Consider the following 20,796-nt stretch of genomic DNA (forward strand, 5'->3'; position numbering starts at 1 on the left):
TGCAGTCGCCAACAAAAAAAAGTTACGGCTGTGTCACAACTGTACGACGAGTCGCTGTCCATGGCCAGACCGTGACAAGACCCTGAGACAGCCATGCCATGTATTTTGAAAGTCCATCCGGCTAATCGGAATCATGGTTCACGACCACGTGACAACTGCAACAAGACCACATGATGACTGGGCTATGCCTGAGTCAAGACCACACAAAGAGCACACCAAGAGTCTTGGGAGGAAACCTGGCATGGGTGGCGAGGCGACAACACCGATCACACATGGCAACTGCGAGTCCTTGAGCTCGCGGCATATAAACCATGACAGGGCTGCGTCTACTATCAGTTCACGCTTGGCCGCTTGCCTCCATGCGTCACCCTAGCAGTCTGCCACATTTTCCACACCTCCACGGGAGGTCACGGTGCATTCCCCAAACGCATCACGCAGTCATATTGTGTTCGTGGGTGGTCATGTCACGGGAGGGCTGACAGATATCCATTAAATTTCAAATTTGAAGATTTAGAGCTCCATTGCCATGCAGTCGCCTCACGATCTTGTCACGTTCTTGGGGACGTCATGACCGATCGTGAGGCAGTCGTGATGCAGTCGTGAGCAGAGCAGACTTGGGGCCAGTTGGGAGGCTTGGGAACCAAGTAGGATACGACCTTGAGTCGAGCCGTGGTCGACCATTGAGTCACGTATGTGTGACAGGGGCTTAAGTTCTTGTCAGTTATATTAACAGTAGCCTTAAATGCTGTGGCAGTAGTAGTAGTAGTAGAAAAAGTAGGAGGAGGAGGAGGAGGAGGAGGAGGAGGCAGAAGAGGAGGAGGAGGAGGCAGAAGAGGAGGAGCAGTAGCAGCAGTAGTAGTAGCACAAATATTACGAGTAGTAGTAGTGGTGGTGGCAGTACTCTCGGTGGTAGTACAGGTAGTAGTAGTAGTAGTTGTAGTAGTAGCAGTAATCATTAGCTTCGTTGTTATCATAGTCATCGTCGTTGTTGTCGTTGTAGTACTAGAGCAATCCCAGGCTCATTTTGAGTTAAACCCGTGGGTTGGAGACCAAAGGAACCAAAGGCAAGAAGTCCTTCATGTTTATCTCTCAAACATAAATAAATAAATAATAAAGTAAATACAAAGTAGCCAAATCCAAGGCCATTAGTTTCTGGATGCCTGGATACATTGTATTCAAAAGCCTAGAGATCAAAGAGTGAAGGAAACAAAGACAAAGAACGAAAGTAGCAGAGATGACCTGTTACGTACATATATGATAGTGCTGGCTAGCTTTTGCACTGTAAAACTGAAGAGAAAAATTTGTGAGAATGTGCAGCCAGATGGGTGATACGCGCCTGCCATAATGGAAAAGGGATGCAAGCAAACAGAAGGGTAGTGATCATTGAAGTGGCGATAGTAGTGGTCCATCCATCCATCCATCATCCAATCCTATGTCACCCCACAGAGGAGCGTTGGAATCCGGGCTAGGCAAGTTGGTCCTGACATTTAAGATGAGAGTGGCCAGCCTCACACATCCCTGAGTGGCATTACATGAGCAATAAACCCCAACCACCCCTTGGATATAGACCTTCACCGGCTCAATCCGATTGGAGTGCCGTAATTACCCACAAAACCACCACGGGCCAAAATTTGGTTTTATGGTCACCACCCAGCACAGTAAATGGTTTCCTGGTGTACAGGAAGCCATTAGGCTTGTCACTCAGTGTAGAGTCACCCACAGGCAGAAGAAATTAAGAGGAAACAATGTAGGAAAGAAAGACAGAAGAGGGAGTGTAAAGTCATCTGTAGGCAGAAGGACGAGGAAAGAATGAAGGAAACATGGACAGAAAAGAATGGAAGGAAAGAAGGGTGGAGGAGAGGAAAGGGTAAATATGCAAAACTGCAGCGAAGAGGAAGAGTTGGATGGGAGTCAGAATTCGTATGAAATGAGGAGTTGTAAAGAGCGAAAGCCTTTGACTCCACCTTGTCGTTAAGAAATGTGAGTGGGTAGCTCTACCACACTTGAGAGTTCTACTCCATACAGGGTCCAAGAAAACCCTGTACAATGTCAATAGCTAAGTTGGGGTAAAGAAGCGACATATTAGGGTTTCCACACCTAATCTCTTGGAAGCAGAGTTTACAAGAGAAGTAATGTAATCTTACAATGACTGATCCCCAGACTGTTAAGCCCTACTATTGAGAGAAGATTGAAGATTGACTTGTATGTCAGTTAATATTAAGTGATACTCACGAAGATTATTTTGGCACTTCGAAAGACTTAAAAACTGGGTCTGTGATGCATCAAATACAACAGAATTTCTTTTACTTTAGAAAAATTAGTCAAATCAGAAATTACATGTGTGATAGCCTCATTCCAAGATTGCTGAAGCAGCAACTTTGATTGATACTGTGAAAATCGTATGCAAAGGTGAAGGGTGGTGTCATCAGTATATGAGCGGATAGGGTTATTAGATGCAGAATTAAGAAGATCGTTGATGAAAAGAAAGAAGATAGTTGGCGACAGAACAGAGCCCTGAGGAACACCACTGTTGAGAGGTCTAGAAAAAGACTGGTGGCCATCTACAAAAACAGCTATAGAATGAAAAGAGAAGAGACTATGGATAAAGGCATAGACAGAAAGACAGAAACAGTAAGAGGGTATTTTGGAAATAAAAAAAATAGATATGTATATTTTTTCAGAAGAGGAAGGAAAGTTACATTAAATTTAAAAATATTTCCATACACCAAACTACAGGTGTTCTGTATTCCTAAAAATCTGTATATATAAAAAGCTGTATAACAGTTGGACTTGAACTGCTGTGGTTTGAAGTTTGGGGGGAAGCTAATCTGGGAAGGCGAGTTCAAAAGGGAAGCAGATCGGGAGATTAAGGAATTTTGATAGGCAGAAGTTTTACAATATAACAGCTTGACAGTACAATCATATGTGCTACAGATGCCCACGTAGCATGGGGGAAGGCATTGGGAGGTGGCACAATGGATGTTACTGTACTTTATCTGAGCATTTGCCATAAATGTATGAGTTAAATGAATCGCTGAGAACTCTGGTATTGCTTGGTATGCCTCCAAGCCTTGCGCCATGGACTTACTATACAACTACCATGACTGGGTTCATTGTGAGTTGAAATGAGATTAAAGATAAACTAAGTCGACCCCATATGACCTAGGCCTTTGACACTTTGACTGCTGACCTAATCAGTTCATTGTCCCTTCATACTGTATCACTGACAAAAGTTTGGTCGAAATCCATTGAGGGGTTCAGGAGATATCGCACCCACACCCATATGACCTTGACCTTTGACACCGTGGCCTAACTGACCAAATAAGTGCATTCTCCGTTCATGCTTTATCATTGACAATAGCTTGGTCGCAATTCGTCTTGGCGATCAGGAGATATCGCACCCACAAGGATAAACTACTGTAAGCTGATCCTATATGACCTTGACCTTTGATCTCTTTACCGAACTCACCTAACCAGTTCATCATCTCCTCACACTGTATCACTGACTTAAGCTTGCGGAATACCGTTGATGGGTTCAGGAGATATCGCACCCACAATAATATTGCAACACACGGACCCACACAAGCACCCTCGGACGGACAGACCAATCACTTAATGCCTCCTCCAACATAGGTGGGTGGAGGTATAATAAAGCAAGGAAGGCAACAATCCGTCCTGCTTGTAGGGGAGGTATTTAGTTTGTAATTGTCGGGTTGTTCATTATTCCTATAGCCTTGTTTTGAATTTTGTACATTTGTTTTAGTGTAACCTCTCTACATGCACCCTACAAGGATGACTAGTATTCGAGCTGAGAGCGCACATGACTTTTAAATTACAGCTAACTGCTCGTCAGTGAAGAAGTTAGGGATTCTGTACAATAACTCAAATTTCTTTGGGGCGGTTTTAGCAAGTGATCTAACGTAAGAGGTCCAACTGAAGGTATTGTTCAGCGAAACACCGAGGATTTCAGTACTTTAGAGGTAGGAATACTGGTTGCATCGTAAGTAATATAGGAATCAGGAAATACCTGTCTATTAGTAAAATAGATATACATATATTTGGTTTTCCTAGTATTAAATGAGAATTTTATTTTGTCCTCAGTCTTGATTTATGGAGACTGTTGTCCTGAGTTGGGAATTAGAGATATCAAACTTTGTGAATGGGTGTTTAATTGTAGTGGGACTGTGAAGCGTTGAGTCATCTGCATATGAGTGAATGGGATTATGGGTGACATACAAGAGATAATTAATATGATTAAAGAACAAGGTTGGAGCCAGGACTGATTCTCACGGGACGGCAGAATTAATGGAAATCGGAATATGCATCATATACCACTAATCTGGTCTTTCTGTTGCTGAGATATAAGGAAATCAGTGAGACAAAAGATAAGTCATTGCAAGGGAGTATGGATAACAGGGAACGGTCCCACACTGCGTCCAAAGCTTTAGAAACACCAAGGGCTACTGCATAAGGTTCTCCATGTTCGTCAGTTGATTGAGTAATGAGACTGAGTAGATCAACAGTGGGCCTTTCGTAGCAGAAACCATTCTGTCTGTTACTAATTATGTTTGAATCAAGATGTTTAACAATGTGATTATTAATGACAATAAATACAAATCTCAAATACTTTTCCAAGAAATCATATAATAGTTATTGGTTTGTAATCAGTGAGATCAGAGGAACTTCTGTCCTTAGAACTAGATGGATGATTGCTTCTTTCCAAGAAGCAGGGAATGAAGAGGCACCTATGTATGATCTCAGTAATTTAGCTTAGATGAGGAGCAAGTTCCAGGAAACACTTTTTCAAAACTATAGGAGGAATTCCATCTCGACCTGGAGATTTGTTGGCTGGTAAATTGTTTAAGTCAAATTTTATATAATATCTAGTATTTATTTTTAGTGGAACAGTTTCAAGAGAGTCAAGTTCTAGTAGAGGAACGTTCTGACTGACTTCCTCTAAGATAGAATTTCTGGCAAGGTATTGGCAAGAATGTTAATTTTTCCTCGTAGGTCATTTACAGTGTTTCTTAACCATTCTCATATGTTTTTTATGTCGTTCGTATTATACAAGAGTCTGCTTAGGCGTAATGTAGAAAATAAATCACTATGGAAGATGTGTTACGAAATCACCAATGCACTTAGAATATGGGCTAAAGAGCTGCATATCTGATTGGCTTCGGAAATGTTTTAACACATTTTCCTTCGTCACTTATTCTGCTCATCACATCTGAATCCTCTTGTATCTTAAACTGACGCAAATCTATCTATACTCAAATGATCCCAACAGAATCCAGCAACATGTGAAGGTGTAATACGCAAAATAAATCGCAAAGGAAGAGGTGCTATGAAGCCTCCTATGCCACTCAGAATATGGTCCAAAGGTTGAATGCCCCTTGATCCAGTTCACGCAGCAACGGACTTAGATGTAATCTCGAATGCTGCAGGTCATAATTATTCTGTCATTCTTTCACCTTAATCTGGCCCAAATACAGTGTGGATTGTAGCACTCCACTAGAAACTCACCTGATGCTATCTTACGTGTTATGGGGACGGCTTAGTCTGCTGGTGTGGGTGTAGATGTCGCTGAGAGCCATCCCCTCAACACACTAACAAGCTCCTGTTGAATTAGAAGAGGAGCGTCATATGGAGACCACCCTGTGTTGGCCTTTTTGCAGTTCATTTGATGTAGTTCAGTGGCAAAAAGATAACACTATGGTTGCACATCGGTTTCACAGCACCTCTTGGTGACTAGCATCATATTCGATTTTTTTTTTTTTTAAATCTAACTCGGTGTTCTAGAAGAACAGATGGGGATTTTTAGCCAAGTTAAGGAGAAAAGTCTGCAGCGAAGAGAAGCCCGAGACTTAGCAAACATTGGGTGTCTACCTTAACTATTTCACTTGGTGGGGTTGTTCTTCCGGTGAATAAAATCGTCTTGCATAATACAGAGTAAAAATACAAAGTACAACTGAGGTCATGTGTCGAAGATCGGGCAATGAAGGAAATGCAATCAGGGCCTAAGGCTGTGTGAAAGAGTCAGTGACGATAGAACATCCGTTCTATACCTTTAACCACTAATTACTTTAACACAACTTTTGACTCCTACTGCATTGTGATCTGATAGAACTGTAGACCTCCAACACAGCTGTTGGCCCCGGCTGTACATCCATCTGACACAACTGTTGATCCCGACTGTAACCCGTCTCACAGAACTGTTGACCCTAACTGTAATTCTGTCTAACACAACTGCTGAACTCGAATATACGTCATCGGGTTTAAGGAGCCCACCCTTATGATGTAGTGTTTTCATTTTATTCTGACTACCTCCACATGATTCTGTTTATTTAAGGAGAAACTCTTCGAACCGGAGGGCTTTAGTTGTATGAATTATTCCTCTTCACTTCCAGAGGTCTTTCGAAATTTGACTGAAATCGTCTGATGGTGGCAAAAAAAAAAAAAAAAAAAAAAAAAAAGTCATCGGACAATTAGTTCAGTACCTTCTTGTAATAAATCAACATAAATCTTTTTTTTTTTTTTTTTTCGCCTCGCAGTGCTATTTCCATTATTTGCCCAACTATGGTTTATTCTCTTTATCTTGATTGAGATTTCCATTGCTCTGCAATATTTTTCCCGTTGACCAGTGTCAGAATATGATACTACGACCATGCATCCTTTCGATTGCATTTTTTATTTATTTATTTATTTTTTTTCATATCAAGCAACTTATTCTAGTGTTGATCTCTCTTTCGAGTTCAGCATTCAAGACAGAAAATGGCAATTTTACGCCTATAGTGCATTCACTTTAACTAGGCAGTGATTATTGTCCTATCTTGTATCTTGTTTTACACAGTTAAGTGGCAGAATGAGACAGTACTAGAAACCTGCATTCTTTACGTGACGTTTCTTCGCAACTAGCACCATAACAAGGGAATATCTTGCTTGATATCAGCATTCAAGACAGAGAGATGACAGTTTTAAGCCAGGTTAAAGTGAACAGAGTATAGTTCTATGCCGCTGACCAGCACTGGGGTGGGAATCTCAAACATATTCATAATAGATCCCCTGTCGTAACTTATATAGATAGATAAATAGATATAGATAGATAGATAGATAGATTTATATTATTTATTTATTTATCTATTTTTCAGGAAGAACTACAGTATATTGTTTTCACCTTAACCTGTCCCAGATTTTTTGTAATTTTTTTTCACGTAAGTCGGTTGAGTTGCAATTGATTTTTACACCTCAGCCTTCAGACTGAAGAGATGGGGACTCTAGGCTAGCTTAGAGTAAAACAGTACAGTGTCACGGGAAGTATGTGCATTGTCTTTTGTTGCCCTTTCTGAAAAAGGTAGAATAAAAGGAAAAAGGGTATAACCGACGATAATTTTCCTACCTAATGAATATATGTGTTATGCGCTCCAGGAATAAGAAACATGGAAAAACTGCATTTTCCTTCTATTGCCCTTCCGTCAAAAGCAGAATGTAAGTTACGAAACGGAATCGATTGTCAGTGTCTGAGAATTCATTACAACGGCCCACATACTAGTCGGTTAGGAGGGCTCACTAGCAACTCTTCCATATAAGTTTTCTTCACATACTGCAGCTTACTGTTTTCTCAAATGTTATTTTTCTCTCCGACAAGGACAGTTTGTTTTCAGCCTTGTTTGTTTGTCTGTTTGTTAGTTTGTCTGTTAGCAGTATTACTCCAAAACTAGATGAGAGATTTTGACCAAATTTTGTGGATAGATAGCCCATGTCCCAGGAAACAATCAATTAAGTTTGGGGACCGGTCTGGGTCGTAGTACAGATTCTGGTTCAGAAAAACACTTTCCGCAAAATCATAATCACTGATAAGAAAACCTAACCCATATTGAAGAGCGGTTTGGAAATTACGTTGCCCTTATCGGAGAGATGCGCTCTACTGAGTGCCCCTCTTGTTGTCTTTGTAATAACGGCATATATTTTTATAAACAACATAGTAGTAGTAGTAGTAGTATAGTATTGTAGCAGAAGCAATTGTTGTTATTCTTAATGTTGCTTAATCCCCACTACCATCTGAAATGTAAACCCAGTAGATTGTAGACTGAAATTCACCCTCCCTCTTTGCTGTCAACCACAGTTTTTTCTGTGGATAGGGAGAAAATTTAAGACTGCATAACCAGGGAGTGGAGCCAACTAGCTAATTCAAAGCCACCGTGCGAAGGCTCCCCTATCCAGCACCACATAACGCACAGGAGATAATTAACATGCCATAAGAAGCAGCCCCAGCAGCAGCAGTAGTCATCGTAGTAGTAGTAGTAGTCGTAGTAGTAGTAGTAGTAGTAGTCGTAGCAGTAGTAGTAGTAGTAGTAGTAGTTGTAGTAGTTGGAACCCCAGCCTCATATAAACACTAAGTTCAGGAACACGGTGAACTTCAGGCCGAAGTTGCCCTTCTTCTGCCGGCCACCATCCTCCATTTGGAACATAGGAACGGAACTGAGGGACGTTTGTATTACCGGGAAGTCCCACCGCCAGATAATATTGGTGCCACCATGTGAAGGCATCCATCTCCAGCACCATTATGTCACATATAGAAGGAGGGGGGGCTGTAGCCCAATCGGTAGAGAGGTGGCCTGGGGAACTGTAGGCGAGTCGGTAGAGAGGTGGCCTGCAGTCCTAATAGACCCAGGTTCGAATCCCTGCTGGGGCAGGGAATAGTTTAAACGTTTGTACAGACCCAGGTTCGAATCCCTGCTGGGGCAGGGAATAGTTTAAAGGTTTGTAAAGACCCAGGTTCGAATCCCTGCTGGGGCAGGGAATAGTTTAAGGGTTTGTATTTTATTGCCCACCCCCGCCCAGGAGGGGCTCGGGGACGGGTATTGTTTTCACTTGGTTTGTCTGTCCGTTTGTTTGTTTGTCTGTCTGTCTATTAACAACTTGACGCAAAAACTACCGGTGCGATTTTGACTAAACTTACAGGGATGACGGGCTATGACCTTCTGATCACCTAATTAAATTTGAGGCCAAATTGGGCCAAGGCCCAGGCTGTAGGCCCAAAAACTGAAGAAAAAAAAGGGGGGGGAGGGGGACAGGTAAAAATCGTTTTTTCGCCATAACTCCTTTCAAATTCGTCACATCCACATGAACCAAAACTTAAAGGTGCATCTTTCAAATATGCATCCTATAACATGCCTCAGTACATCAAGGGGTCACCCCTCAGTTAGCGGTAGGGGGGTCAATGTCAGGCAGGTCGGGCCTAAAATATCAAATGGTCAAAAAGTCGTCAATTCTCACCTGATTTACTCCAAATTTGATATGCGACATCGTTGACTAGATATCCTGTTGTGTTTATACGTCAACAGTAAAATGACTGCGGAAACGGGGGTCCTGCCTTGGCATCGCTTCTTGTTAGCAGACTTGACTGATCTACCATAAGCCTCGCCGACATGTTGCAAACCTAACCTGCTAATACCAATACACCAGTCCTGGATGAAGCAGTACTAGCATGTATCCATTATGGGCGGTGGGTGTTAGCACCGAAGTATTGACATGTGGTGGTGTATGGTATGTAGGACTACTGTCTTTGGGAACGGGTTGCAAAACCTATGCCCTGAGTCGAACTCACACACACACACACACACACATATATATATATATATATATATATATATATATATATATATATATATATATATATATATATATTCAGAAGCATGCTACAACGATAAAGGGGCTGTTGAGCTCAACAAGCCTATAAAAATACGGGTCTAAGACACCTCTGCCCCTACGTCCAGCTTTGTTTCATCCCCAGAGTTTTACCGCAGTGACTGTCTCAGTGGCATGTTTTCATTTATCAGCATTTTACCGGTTCGTTCTGTCCTCCAGTTTCCAAGCATTAGATGCTCCTAAGCCATTCCTTGCTACGGTAAGAACACAAACACATGTCATAAATAAACTATGCCCTTTCACTGACCCACCTTTTTTAACAAGCCTACTGTACATCTTTTCTATCCTTAATGACCTAGAACAGCTTGTACAGCACCCCACCCATATCCCTGACCGCCTTGGATAGAGTTCCAACATACTTAATTCTTCCTTACAACAAATCCTTCTACTTACGCTGTAAATCTTTCCTCTCCGTTGGAAATCTCCGATCACAACTTATCACCTTGATCTGTCCCATTGCTCTAGTACGGCCTGTGGACCCTACAAAGAAACGTCAGTTGTGGCACTTTGGAGCTGCTGACTGGGAAGCCTCAGGCAGTACTTCTTTGATTTTCTGTGGAATGATTATTGCTTCCATGGCTGGGAATCATCTGAGTGTGCCATGCATATTACGGAGGTTATTCTGTCGGGCGTGGAAGCTCCTATTTTGGGCATAGGCTTTTTTCATATCCTTTAATTAATGCAACAAAAAAAAAAGGTTTAATCACGCTTGTTCTAATGCTGTCCACAACAAGAAGAAGGCCAACAAAAGGTGCCAAAAGCCAGTTCACCCCTGAATCTCATCTTTTTTTATGTTTCTGCCCGAAATCGTGCTGAGTCTGTTCTTCATTCTGTTAAAAATAATTTCATCAGTACTAAATGCTCTGAACTCTCCAACTCGAATTCTTTCCACTTCTGGCACCTTGCCAAACAACTTTACCTCATCATCCTTCCCTCCTCTTTTTCACTCTGATGGCTCTGCAGCTATTTCTTCTACTGATAAAGCAGAACTCTTTGACAGTTCCAGTGCTGTCCCTCCATCTCTTCCCCCCTCTGACTTCCTCATTGCTGACATAAGAATGTCTTCAATTGAAGTATTTTTTGCCATCACTGGCCTCGGTACTAACAAGGCATATGGGCCTGATGGGGTCCCCCCCTGATGTCCTTAAGAACTGTGCTTCTGTGCTTACACCCTGCCTAGGTAAACTCTTTCATCTTTGTTTATTAACTTAAACCTTTCCTTCTTACTGGATGTTTGCTCTCATTCAGCCAGTCCCAAAGAAGGGTGACCATTCCCAGCCCTCTAACAATCGCCCAGTTATTTTAACATCCTGTATTTCAAAAGTTTTGGGGTCTATTCTTAAAAAAAAAAAAAAAAAAAAAAAAAGCCTTTCCTATCACAACCTTCATTCTGATCGTCAGTATGGGTTCTACAAGGGATGCTCCACTGCTGATCTTCTCAACTAACTTTCATCCTCCACTCTTCCTGTGACGACCAGCGAGATGTCTGGAACCACTGTCTGACTGACTTCATTTCTGCAAAATTCGCAGCCCTTCCTCTAACTTTCTCTCTGTTAAGCACCACCTCTCCTCTAAACCTCACCTCCTCTTCCTAACTGAGACAGCTGTCTGAGGCAACTGATGGCAAACCCTTCTCTGTATCCTCCTACTTTCTCGATAGTCATTTCAAAGCTAAGGGTGGCTGTTGCATATATGTACGCAACGACTTCTTGCTGTCGTGTTCCTGAACTTGATTCTCCTGAATTCTCTGCTCTCTGGCTTCGGCTTTCCCGTCATTCTCTGACTAATTATTTCTGTGCTGTTTACTTATCTCCTAATTCTACTGACTATGAAAAATTCTTTGACTATCTTACTTCTACGATGGAACACATCCTATCCATTTCTCCTTTCTCTGAAATCTCCATTTTAGGAGATTTCAATGTTCACCATCACCTTTGGCTCTCCTCTCCTTTCAATGATCCACCTGGTGAACAAGCCTACATCTTTTCAATCCTCAATGACATAGAGCAGCTTGTAAAGCACCCAACCTGTACCCCTAGCCTCCTCAGCGAGAGTTCCAACATACTTGACCTCTTCCTTACAACTAATCCTTCTGCTTCTGCTGTAAATCTTGCCTCTCTGTTGGGCTCCTCCAATCAAAACCTTATTATCTTAACTTATCCTATTGCTACAGTACGGCATGTGGACCCTCCAAAGAAACGTTGGTTGTGGCTCTTTGGAGGTGCTGATTGGGAGGCCTTCAGGCAATACTTCTTTGATTATCCCTGGAATGATTATTCCTTCCATGGCCGAGAGCCACATGAGTGTGCCATGACCATTACGGAGATTATTCTCTCTGTCATGGAAGCATACATTCCAGTCTCATATCTTTTGACTAATGCAAAACACCCTCGGTTTAATCACGCTTGTTCTAATGCTGTCCAACACAATAAAAAGGCCTACAAAAGCTACCGGAGCCAACCCACCCCTGAATCTCATCTTTTTGTAAAGATCAGACATACTCCTGTTAGGTCGATGCTTTTAAGATGGATTACTATCATGCCGTCCACACTGCTGTTTATATTCCCAGTTTTATAAGGTATTCGAAAGCCAATGTCTCATTAATTATGGCCTCCATTTTCTTCAAATTTCTTCCAGCTTTCAATACCCAGTGATGAATTGCTAATAAAGACGCCTCTTCACACCATAAAGAGTTTTATTTTAAGTTACACGTATATTTCCATCACTAAATTCTGTTATTTCAACTTAACGTCTTGAGCACGATGAAGTATGATGTTCTGAGCGGTCTGTGTGTGTGTATATATATATATATATATATATATATATATATATATATATATATATATATATATACATATATATGTGCGTGTGTGTGTGTGTGTGTGTGTGTGTGTGTGTGTGTGTGTGTTTTATGAATAATACTCTAACTGTTTAAGCCAATTTTATCCAAATTGTGGAGAGGTTGATGGTCACTCATGGAATAAGCCTTTTGTCATTTATTAGAACAATAGGTTAGAGATGACGGCCAGGGGACAAAGCCAACTTAACCTCTTTGTGTCCCGCGGCCCCATTATGGGACAGAACTGGGCATTTTCAAAAATTAATAAAGAAAGGAACCTTGGGGTAGGCACTGATGAGCTTGGCGACTATGAGCCGACAGGCAGAGGACGGTACGCCTAGCACCCTCCCAGAAAAATCCCTCGCAAAGGAGCTCTGGGAGCTAAGGGGTTAAATAATTCTTACCTGATTTTGATCAAACTTGAAGCCAGGGCTGAAAGTAGGACAAGAACGAAGGTGCTCAGTTTTGATAATGGTCAAAGGTCAAGGCAGGATGACAAGGACAAAGTTCAGCCCTTGTGTCAGGATGTGAACAAAGCTAATAAATACTTTCAATCTGGTCTGAACCAAATTTAATGACTGTGTTGAGGATCACACAAAAACTTTCTGCCCTGAATCATGCTAAGTCTGTTCTTCGCTCTGCTAAAAATAATTCCATCCGTACTAAAAGCTCTGAACTCTCCAACTCGAAATCTTCCAGCTCTTTCTTGCACCTTTCCCTCCACTTTTCCACTCTGATGGCTCTGTAGTTATTTCTTCTACTGATAAAGCAGAACTCTTTGCTCAGACTTTCGCCTCCAATTCCACCTTAGATGATTTCGGTGCTGTCCCTGCATCTCTTCCCCTCCCCCCCCCCCTTGTCTTCCTCGTGGCTGACATTAAAATGTCTTCAATTGATTTATTTTCTGCCTTCACTGGCCTCAGTACAAATAAGGCATATGGGCCTGATGGAGTCCCTCCTGTTGTCCTCAAGAACTGTGCTTCTGTGCTTACTCCCTGCCTGGGTAAATTCTTCGCCTTTGTCTGTCAACTTACACCTTTCCTTCTTGCTGGAAGTTTGCTCTCATTCAGTCAGTCCCAAAGAAGGGTGACCATTCCCAGCCTTCCAACAATCACTCAATTCCTTTAACATCCTGTATTTCAAAAGTTTTTGAGTCTCTTCTTAACAAGAAATAAATAAATAAAGCATCTTTCCTATCACAACCTTCTTTCTGATCGTCAGTATGGGTTCCGTCAGGGACGCTCCACTGGTGATCTTCTCACATTCCTTTCAGACTCCTGGTCATCCTCTTTTCGAGACTTTGGCGAAAACTTTCCCATTGCATTTGACATCTGAAAGGCTTTCGATCGAATCTGGCATAAATCTTTAATTTCCAAACTGTCCTCTTACGGTTTCTGTCCTTCTATCTGTGCCTTCATCTCTAACTTCCTTTCTGGTCGGTCTATAGCTGCTGTTGTAGACGGTCACTGTTCTTCTCATAGAGCTATCAATAGTGGTGTTCCTCAGGGCTCTGCTCTATCCCCAATTCTCTTCCATTTATCTATCAATGACCTAAACTGTACATCTAACCCTATCCACTCATACCCTGATGACTCCACCCTTCACCTTTCTATTCGCTTCCCGCAGCGTCGATCTCAGCAGTTGCTTCAACAAATAATGGATGAGGCTATGGCACACCTAATGTCTGACTTGGTTCATATCTCTGATTGGGGTTTTTAATGCATCAAAAACTCAGATTTTTCATCTATCAACCTGATAGAATCTTCCAAAGGTGTACCCTCTCATTTTTAACAATATCCAACCCAATCCTGCATCATCTCTAAACATGCTTGGAGTTTCATTCTCTCGGGGTTTATCTTGGAAAGAACATATTACATCCCTTGTAAAATCTGCATTCAAGAGATTGGTTGTGCTATGCCGACTCCATATCTTCTTTACCCCTTCATAGTTGTTGATTTTATACACTGGTTTTATTCGCCCCTGTGTAGAGTACAACTCTCATGTGTGGGAAGGCTTCCCACACACAGCTCTTCTCAATAGGGTAGAGTCAAAGGCTTTTCACCTCATTAACTCTCCTCTTTTTACTGACTCCCTTCATCCTCTCTCTTCACCGCACTGTTGAATCTTTATCTCTTTCCTATTTCTACTTCAATTGTCACCGCTCCACTGAAGCGTCTGCTTGCAGCTCTCCACCACTACGGCGGACACGTAGCACCCGTCTAGCAACATACCCTCATCCCATTCCTGTCCAACTCTCTATGCAAGAGTTAACCGCTACTCCCAATCCTACATGTATGCAACAGATCAACTCTGGAACTGTCTCCCTGTGTCTGTTTTTCCTACTGCCTACGATCTCCAGTCTTTCAAACGCAGTGTGTCCAGGCACCTCAAAATGAGTGGATTTTGAATTTGGCTCTCTCTTGTCTTGTTTTTGCTTTTCTTCTTTGAGGCAGCAGTTTGCGGGCCCCTGTCCTTTGGTTTCTTCTTCATTGCATTCAAAAAACCTTTCTCCTCATGCATCACATTATTGCAACACAGACTATTCTCCACCATGGCTGTAACAAAAGATCTCCAGAGGCGACCGGCTGAATTGGTCGGCTTCTTGCAGTCCACTGGTTCAAATTCAGATGATCCTGAGGTTGCAACAACAACAACAACAACAACAACATATCCTAAGGCAGCCATGCCTCTAAATCACGTTGTTCTTTATTTCCAGGAGGTGTACCGCAGTGAGCACCGCGTGACGCTGTGCCTGACTCAGCTGCGTGACAGGGCATCAGGTGTGTACCGCTGTGAGGTCATTGCCGAGCATCCCAGTTTCCGTACAGAGACGGCCAAGGCATACATGATAGTCCTTAGTAAGTATTATCAGTTTACTTATCTATCTATCCATTTCTCTACGTTTCAGTACACCCTCCCTATTTACCTATCAATCTATCTACCCACAGATCAATTGATCGATCTGTCTATCCTTCTATATCTGTCTATCGATCTACCTATGTATCTGTTTATCTATCAATAGACACAGTAATCCCTAATGGAGTGATCATGAATAAGTTTCCTGCATATCATCATGTCCTCCACCGTCACGCTCTCCTTCCTCTCTCTCAAACCACACTACTTCATATACATGCCCAGGCCAACCATTCGCCTCGTCCTCGGGTTTCCTTTCCACTCTTCACCTCCCTCCCTCTCTTAGTCAATTTTACGTTTTCCATTCTTTCTACCTGGCCGAACTGTTTTAAGGTACTTTTCCTAACACTTTCCAGCACATTCACATCAACACCACAACGCCTCTTAGTCAACCATACCGAGTGGCTCTGTTGCCCTATTATCCAAACGTCCCTCAACTCCCTTCCCTTTCCCTCGAATGGAGGATGGCAGACTGCAGTACCAAGTGCCTTTAATCGCCTCCCATCTCGGTAAAACCCCTTTGCCTCACTTAGCATTTGCAGACACCTATGACTCTCAGTCAGCTTAATCATCTGACGTTAGTTGTAATGAAATACCAGAGTTGTCCCGACCAGTTCAGGACTAGTGTGATGGCATTAGCATGGGCATTTGAATGATATGTCAGTGTGCCTTGTGAATGATCTACTACGACAGTGTTCATGATATTCGTGTCCTGAATCAGTTCCCTGCCTCATTCTATCTCCTATTTTAATCAGCCTAAGGGAGACTTTTCGAGATGTAGGGATGAGATAATTATAGACTTCATCGACCTCTCCAGTATTTAAGGTCTTTGTAAAACTTTAGAAGTAGTAGTAGTAGTAGGCTAGTAGTGAACAGTAGACGAAATCCCAGGCTCATCTCAGCATATATTACTGTAGGTGGACAGCAGGCCAGAGATGTCTTCTTCTACAGTCCACTATCCTTCTTTCGAGGGATATGGAAGGAGCTGAGGGATGTTTGTATAACCATTCGGTCACATCAGTCCTTCTCCAGTGTCATTGTCTGATGTCATTATAGTGATGGAGTTATTAGTTTCGTCCGGTTAATCCATTCACTACGGGAATTCTTTCCGGCGTTGATCGTACAACAGTTGTTGTTGTTGTTGTCCAACCCCCAGCCTGTCTTACTGAGCAAATCAGACAGGCAAGGAACCGCCCTTACTTGAACGTCCCGTACGGTGAACCGATGTTCCCTTGTGGTGAACAGCGCCTTGCCAAAGCAAGTCGCGGGGAAAATGTGTGAAGGCATGGTTCGCAAATAGATGCCCAATTTGAGTCTCTCCACCCAGTTAACAGGGGCACCATTGCAAGCTCCACGTCACTCCGTTACCTGCTTATGTGGTTACCATCCAACTTTATAAATGGTTTTCTGGGTTACAGGAAACCATTATGCTTGTCACACAACGAAGGGCAACATAAAGCACCATAAAGTGGGAAGAAGAGTAATAAAGGTGACAAGAGGGATGGAAGAAGCAGGAAATCATGATGGCAGGCTTAGGAGAAAAAGAATGGCACACAGTGAAGGAAGAAGTACGCAACACAACATTAGGTGAGTGGATAATGATCGCCACCACCTAACACCTGGTCATAACAGTGAAAGGGGTTAAGGGAACTTGCTTTTAATCCCTGCACTAACAATCTGAAAGAGACTGATTTAATATTCTACACACACATTGCTCGTCACAAGTAAGTATTCCGGCTATAGTAGGACTCGTCTAAGTTTGCGGCTGTGGTGTGGCCCGCACCTGTGTACAGTGTTGCCACGTTTTCTATACCGTTATCTCTCTCTCTCTCTCTCTCTCTCTCCTGGCGGGAGATGTGAGCCACCCTGAGTACTTTTGATTCTTTTATAAGTTGTTTATAATTGTGCTTTCATTTGTTAATTTGGTTTTGTTATATTTAGTGATATTTATCATTTTTTGTATACGGCGACAGATGACCCGTTATTGCAGTACCATGATTGATTTTCATTCATTCATTCTCTTTCCCCTTCCTCCATCTCTCTCTCAGCCTGACAATGCCTCCACCACCACCACCCCCCGTCTCTCTCTCTCTCTCTCTCTCTTTTATTGCAAGAGACATTTTGGATATTTTCTTTTACATAATATTGTATATATTGTAAATTTGACATCATTTCCACACCACCCCTGAGGTCAAGGCCACTGACTGGGTGTGGAAGTGTTGCCGCTCGCGAGTGAATAATGTTTTTTTTTTTTACTTCAGTATTGGCATATGCCTACTACTTTGTCCTACATATTAGCTTATGATTATAAATGTGATTATTCCTCGCCCTTAAAATTATGGTAAAAGCCAGTAAATATGAGCATTTTTCCCTAGCAACACCTGTAAAAGCTATGCTTGGGTCTACAGAGGGGTACATACTTTACCTTAGGCCAGACTGGGTGTGTCAGTGTTGCCACTCACAAGAATTATATGAATTATTTCTTTTACTTTGGATATTGGCATATTTCTTCTTTTTTCAGGCTCATTCTCTTATATCCATAACTGTTATATCATTACCCACCCTAAAACTACGTTAAAAAACATTAAAAGTGACTACAATTTCTTTTAGCAACACTGTACAGTATGTATGCCATGTTTCTGTCTTACTGTATAAATATTTTATGCATAATAAGATTACTGTTGATTCATCCATCAAAATACACAAATGTAAGTTTTATTCATCTGAATTTATCGTATTTGTGTTGCCTTGTACATAAATAGCTTCCGTTTCACATCGCAAGTTGGGGAAACGTGGCACCATTGTACACAGGTGCGGGCCACACCACAGCCGCAAACATAGGCGAGTCCTACTATAGTAATGCACTTAACAGTATGTAAACTGTTAGCTGAAAGAAAAAAACATTCATATCATCAAATTCTCTTTATCAAACTATAGTTATATGCCACAATCCTGCAAGGGGCGACTACAGGCGAATTGCCTCCATATCACCCAGTCCTCTTCTCTTAGGTAGATAGGTTGCTCTCCCTCTTCAACAATCTTCTCTTTTATATACCCTCCACTCCATCTCTTCATATCACCTTCGGTCTCCTCCTCCCCCTCTCCCCCTCCACCTCACTCACATGCACTCTCCTAGTGTGTTAGTAATTCTCCATTCTTTCCCGACCAAGTTAAAATGTGGGAAAAATGTACATCCCGTCACGTAATGTTAGTGTACTAGAAAGCTATTCATAAAGCATTTTTACCAGTTCCTAAGATAAATGGCCCTTCATAAAAGTAAATTACTGCAAGTTTTAATATTCACTGGTCTCTGGTTGTAGGTATTTGACAGCTATGTGAATAAAGATAAATGTGTGAAGTCTGTCTATCTATCTTTATTTATTGCTAGACCCCTTAATCTCGTAAGGGGTGGCCATAAACAAATTGGCTCCTTTGCCCTGTCCCCCGCCATTTCACTGCCCTTCTTCCAGCTCCCACAACCCTCTCTCATATACCTCTCCACTCCATCCCTCCATCTCATCCTTAGCCTCCCCCTCCCTCTCCCCCCCTCCACCTCACTCACATACACTCTCCTCGTCAGTCTCTCACTCTCCATCCTCTCCACATGGCCAAACCGCCTCAATGTGTTTCTCCTAACGCTTCCCATCACATCCACATCCACATCACAATGTTTCTTCACTTCCCCATTTGTCAGTCTGTCTCTCCATGTGACTCCACATGCTCCTTTCAAATAACTCATGAAGTCATATACCGAATTAAAATTAGAAAGGTTTGTCTTACGGTGTGCGATTTTATAACTCATATCGTTAATGTCATATCGTTTATAAATGGTCCAACATGCTTGCATGCATTGGCATTGGTCACCTACTGGTGGCTGTCCACGCTGCTCATTACTGAAGTTACATTCTCCATCCTTTCAACATGCCCATAGCACTTCAATCTACACCTCCTCATCACACACCAACATACTCCAGTCCAGTCTTTCCTCTTAACTCTACATAGTCCTCCCCCCCCCCCCCGAATTCGCATTCAAAGACGCACTACCGTACACATTCATCTGATCGTTGTCATTTATGTACGTTTAAGTCTATGAATATCGTCTTCCTTTACTCCCTAGACCTCACTGCCATGCAGCATTACATTTCTAACACATGAGGAGGGTGGGCCCTCTCAGTGTCAAGAGAGGCAACAGCTTCCTGGACTTTCTCTTACCCTTAACACAGACCTACTTCCAGCCCCACTACCAGCACATGAGCAGAGGACACCAGTAATCTGGTGTATGCATTATTTTTTTTTCATTTGTTTTCCTTCCCCTCTCCTGTTATTTAAAAAAAAAAAAATGTCGCCCATATACCGGTAACAAGATTTTTCAACACACTCAAGAGATTCACCTGCAAGATCAATACTTTTATGTCTGACAATCTCTGCATGCTTTTCCTGACATATCAAACTCACGAAATCAGGATTATTGTTAAGTCTCGCCATAGGGGGAGGCGGTGGCTCGATCGTTACAGAGGTGGCCCAGGTTCAAATTCCCGCTGGGGCAGGGAACAGTTTATGGATATGAATTTCATAAAAACAGACTTTACCGATCTAGCAGAAGACCCACCGACATGTCGTAAAATTATCCTCTCTAATGCCAATATACCAGTCCTGTATGAGACAGCCCTAGCATGTATTCAATACGGACGGTGGGTGTTAGCGCCGAAGTGGTGACATGTAGAGGTGTACGGTAGGTAGGAGGACTACTGGGTCTTGGGAATAGGCTGTGAAGCCTATGCCCAGAGTCGGATACATAAAAAAGAAAAAAATGGAGAAGCTTCTTGTTTTCGTCAGTATTATTAAGCTTCGCCATATTAAGTTTCTTTTGTCATTATTATTATTATTATTATTATTATTATTATTATTATTACTATTATTATTTTTTTTTTCTTCGATCTTGATCATATTGTACATGAAGGTACCTTAGGGTAACCCAGGCCCTTGTGCCAAGTGTAAATGATCTTGACCTATTTTTGAAGGTCACATACTCATCATTCTAGAAACTTCATATTTAAAAATTGAAATATCTCTGAAACTAATTGAGATATGGCTATTTGGTTGAAAATCCTGTGATAAAAATGTTTGTTAAATAATTTTGGCTTAGTATTTTGCCTTTGAGCCTAGTGCAAAGTACTGAATTCAGATCTGCTCAGTTGTTTCTTAGCAACACGTTTTAAAGAAAATCACAAAAAGCTCAAGTTGTAACTTGCCAGACATTTAGTTTTGGCTCCTCTTATGTCTTGAAAGGCATATGGTTACAGGCAGGCATACAGTTGGCCAGTTATTGAGACAAA

General features: G+C 42.0%; 1 protein-coding gene across 1 annotated transcript in view; it reads left to right on the forward strand.

Annotated features, from left to right (window-relative positions):
* Positions 1 to 20,796, forward strand: part of LOC145391442 (uncharacterized) — a 338,100-nt gene that overhangs the window by 15,612 nt on the left and 301,692 nt on the right. Inside the window, exon 3 of the mRNA XM_080266055.1 lies at positions 15,264 to 15,405. Coding sequence (XP_080122181.1) covers positions 15,264 to 15,405 — 142 coding nt within the window. The remainder of the gene's footprint in view (positions 1 to 15,263; positions 15,406 to 20,796) is intronic.

Source organism: Coenobita brevimanus, chromosome 18 (assembly GCF_032717465.1).
Source record: "Coenobita brevimanus isolate Jiangsu-jjx chromosome 18, ASM3271746v2, whole genome shotgun sequence".
Taxonomy (NCBI): domain Eukaryota; kingdom Metazoa; phylum Arthropoda; class Malacostraca; order Decapoda; family Coenobitidae; genus Coenobita; species Coenobita brevimanus.